The 3,490-nt window shown below is 37.3% G+C and overlaps 1 protein-coding gene across 1 annotated transcript; it reads right to left on the bottom strand.

The window, feature by feature from the left end:
* Positions 1–244: 244 nt before the first annotated feature.
* Positions 245–2,929, bottom strand: LOC121761763 (thylakoid lumenal 15 kDa protein 1, chloroplastic-like). Its single transcript, XM_042157433.1, has 8 exons — positions 2,732–2,929; positions 2,535–2,651; positions 2,329–2,424; positions 2,056–2,128; positions 1,352–1,413; positions 1,151–1,232; positions 588–648; positions 245–502 (listed from the first exon to the last, which is right to left on the bottom strand). The coding sequence occupies exons 1-8, from the start codon at positions 2,861–2,863 to the stop codon at positions 451–453; spliced, it is 675 nt and encodes a 224-aa protein (XP_042013367.1). The 5' UTR covers positions 2,864–2,929; the 3' UTR covers positions 245–450.
* Positions 2,930–3,490: the final 561 nt, after the last annotated feature.

Here is a 3,490-nt window from a genome sequence, read left to right as displayed (position 1 = left end):
ACATTCCACTAACTCATTCCTACTCACATTTAATTATAAAACTAATATATAAAAGTAGGACCCACATTCCACTAACTTTTTCAACTCACTTTTCATTACATTTCTTAAAACTCGTGCCCGGTCAAAGTGTCCCAAATTATGTGGGACGGAGGGAGTACTTAATGGGAATGAGCATGCTTTTTCACGCGGGCCGAGTTTGTTTAACATGGGCTACACTTTTTGTGAGGGTAATAGATACACCACCTTTAATGAACATTGTTTTTTCATAAGAGCCAAAGCGGGCTGGCTGGCTGAGTCTCACAAGGCAATAAAAACTTGAGATAGCAAACTCATATTCTCCATACATACCTTCACAAGGCTATTTTATGAGCTATTCATTCATAAACAAATGCTGTTGGATAAGGAGATGAGGTTTCTAAAGTTAATCACAAAACAATTTTGTTGCCCGTGCTACTTGCAAAGCAATGTCTCTCTGGTTTCGTTACCTGTTACCGGGTTCGTCCTGTCGATCAAACATACTCCATATATTATATTAGATTAGAGAGACTACGAAAGAAGTAGTGCAGAAGATAGTGATGTGCGGTTACCCGTCCGCAACTTTGCATAGTAACTCCCGTTGGTCATCTCTCAATGGCACATCCGTAAAGTCTGAAAAACAGAAAAAAAAAAAACATCAACAAAATAGAGTCTTAACCAAGAAGTCCAGCAATATTTTTACTTGGTGTGGTGGAATGGAATGACATTCCTACCTCCATTCCATTCCATTCATTTGCTTGGTATTTTTTTCCCTTAGGAATCACCATCTCATTCCACATGGGAATAGTTGTTCCTTCCATTTAGCTAAGGAATGACCATTCCATTCTATTTCATTCTCCTTTCTTCTTATTTTAAATTTTAAAAAAATTATAAAACATACTATTATCTTATACTCTATTATACTGTATTTAAATTATATCATCTCAATTTTATAATAAACTAAAATTTTAGAATTTTTAATAATTGAAAAAAAACTCCACCCACACCCACACCACCACACGTACACACACACACACACACCCCACCACACATACGCACACACCCCACACACTTTTGAGGATGATCACCTACTTAGCATTTCTGAAGAAAATATATTCTTATAGACTCATAGTACCTGCACCAGTTATTATGGAACCCTTGAAAGATGTATTGCCCGTAGTAAGTGCTCCTTCGAGGTTGGCATTGCTCAAATTTACCTAATTAAAAGAGGGGTCATACAAACACTTTTATAAGAGATCTTTAGAATTTCAGCACTAGCTATATTGGAACGGCCCGAGTCAGAGAAGTCGTACGAAAACAGAAAGAGCATTGACACCTTTGTTACATTAGCCAAGGAGAAATCTGCTCCTCGAAGATCAGCATCAGAAAGATCGGCTCCTGAACATGACAAGTATTTTAAGAAAGGAAAAAGAAGATAAACATACATTTCATTGGTTCAAAGAAAACAGTATCTTCTAGTTTATATGTCTACTTGTTAGCATGAACAAGCTCCCATAAACGAAGGTTAACATTCCAGAATGTCATCTTCATTTTATTTGCTCTCTATATCAACTATGTAGGCTATAATACAATCAATCCACAAACGTAACAGAAAATCAAGTAGTTTAGCACTTCATAATAATCTCCAAGGCAAATAACGAATAATGTATTACAATCCCCATAATCGATCAATGGATGGTATAAAACCAAGCTCTACTATAGTTTGGGTAAGAAACTACCCTTCCATCACAAGTATTTATCATCTTTCGTAAGTTCTATCATCAGGGGAACGATTCTAATTTATATACGAACAAATCACCTGGTTTCCATCCAATTCATCATTTACGTATCGACCTAAAGTCTACACCAAGTGATTATCAGCCAGCCCCGTGCATTTATGCAAATCAAACTTTCATTTTCTAGGAAGCCATATCCATGAAACAGTAGAAATTCTTGGCCATTCCAAAGACACTCGATGAAGAAGGTATCGAAGAAAAGAAGCTGTTCAACTTGGGAACAAGACAGAAACTATGGATATACCTGTTAAATCAGCATCAAAGAAGCTGGCACCCAGTAATTTAGCACCTTTAAAGTTTGCTTGCCTTAGTATTGACTGCCAAAAAAATCCAGCAACTAACTCATTGACATTCGCACTAGTGAAACAATCTCCATACATGTGAATCCGAGGTGGAGCTAAATATGAATATTTCAAAACTGAGTATGCATCAAGCTAGCAAAACCATCCCTAATTTCATCAATCAGGAAGAAACCAAACAGAAAATCGCAGATCAAACATATTGCAAAAACGCCTACCGTCTTAAAATCTTGCTTGATCAATGTCTTTCCACTAAAATCTTTCCCAGTTAGATCCTGCCCCCTTGTTACTTCAACACCATAAGGACCTCCCCCCTAATCATGATATATCCCCAATTTAAGATCGACTCAACATAAAAAAAACATGAAATAACTAAACGATCGACGATTCAGCGAGATCAAATTTAATTGAATTCGAGAATTACCTTAAATGCGAGGGCAGGGTTGGAAGCAAAAACAAGTGAAGCGGAAACTAGTGCAAGGACACTTGCTTTAGAGAATGAATCACATATGGAAGACAGATTGCTCCGAAATTGAGTGACCTAAAAAATAGCAAATGCGATTTATGTCGAACAAAATGAAAAATTAGGCGATGATTGTTGTTGAGGCGGCGATCGAGTACCTGCGGCGGACTGCAGCTGGCAAGGGGAGAGGAAGCGGTGAGGGAGTGGGAATTTTGGCGGTGAGAGAGAGATGTGGTGAGGTTTGGAAGAGGGGAGAGATTGGAACAACAGCAGAAGTTGAGAGCAGCCATTGATGAGTGGTGTTGGATAACTGCTAGCTGCTCGTGTTTGTTTGGATAATCCGACTCATGCTAGTGCTTACGTGGACAATTTCAATTTTTCATATCATTTGCTTATTTAAAATAATTCGAGATCGAATGCGCAGGTATATCTTAATCTAAAACCTTGGACAAATATTTATATTTTAGATAAAACGATTGTAAGAGCACCCACGACCGTGCTCTTGCCAGCGAGCACGGTTGTGGGCCCGGCCCCACTTTTTCTGCCTGCTTTCTGGCAATAACACAACACACACAGCTGTGCTCTTCCGCAAGGATGAGCACAATTCAATTTAAAATTCAATTAAACAAAAACATTTTCATAATATTAAAATTCATTAAAAGACCTAAATAATATTACAAATGACAAATAAAATAAAAAAGACATAATTAAAATCCTAAAAATTAAAAACTCCATAATTAAAATCCTAAAAATTAAAAATTACATAATTAAACTCATAATAATTAAAAATTACATAATTAAAAGCTCAAAATACCCCAGTGGAAGACTACTCATCCGGCGGCACTACCCCCAATTATCTTTGGAGGCCCAATATCATGGCCTCATGCGATCGAAGTTGCGAGGGGGTCATAGTTGAC

The sequence above is a fragment of the Salvia splendens genome, chromosome 2, assembly GCF_004379255.2.
Source record: "Salvia splendens isolate huo1 chromosome 2, SspV2, whole genome shotgun sequence".
NCBI classification, from domain to species: domain Eukaryota; kingdom Viridiplantae; phylum Streptophyta; class Magnoliopsida; order Lamiales; family Lamiaceae; genus Salvia; species Salvia splendens.
This window is presented reverse-complemented; position numbering and strand designations above follow the sequence as displayed.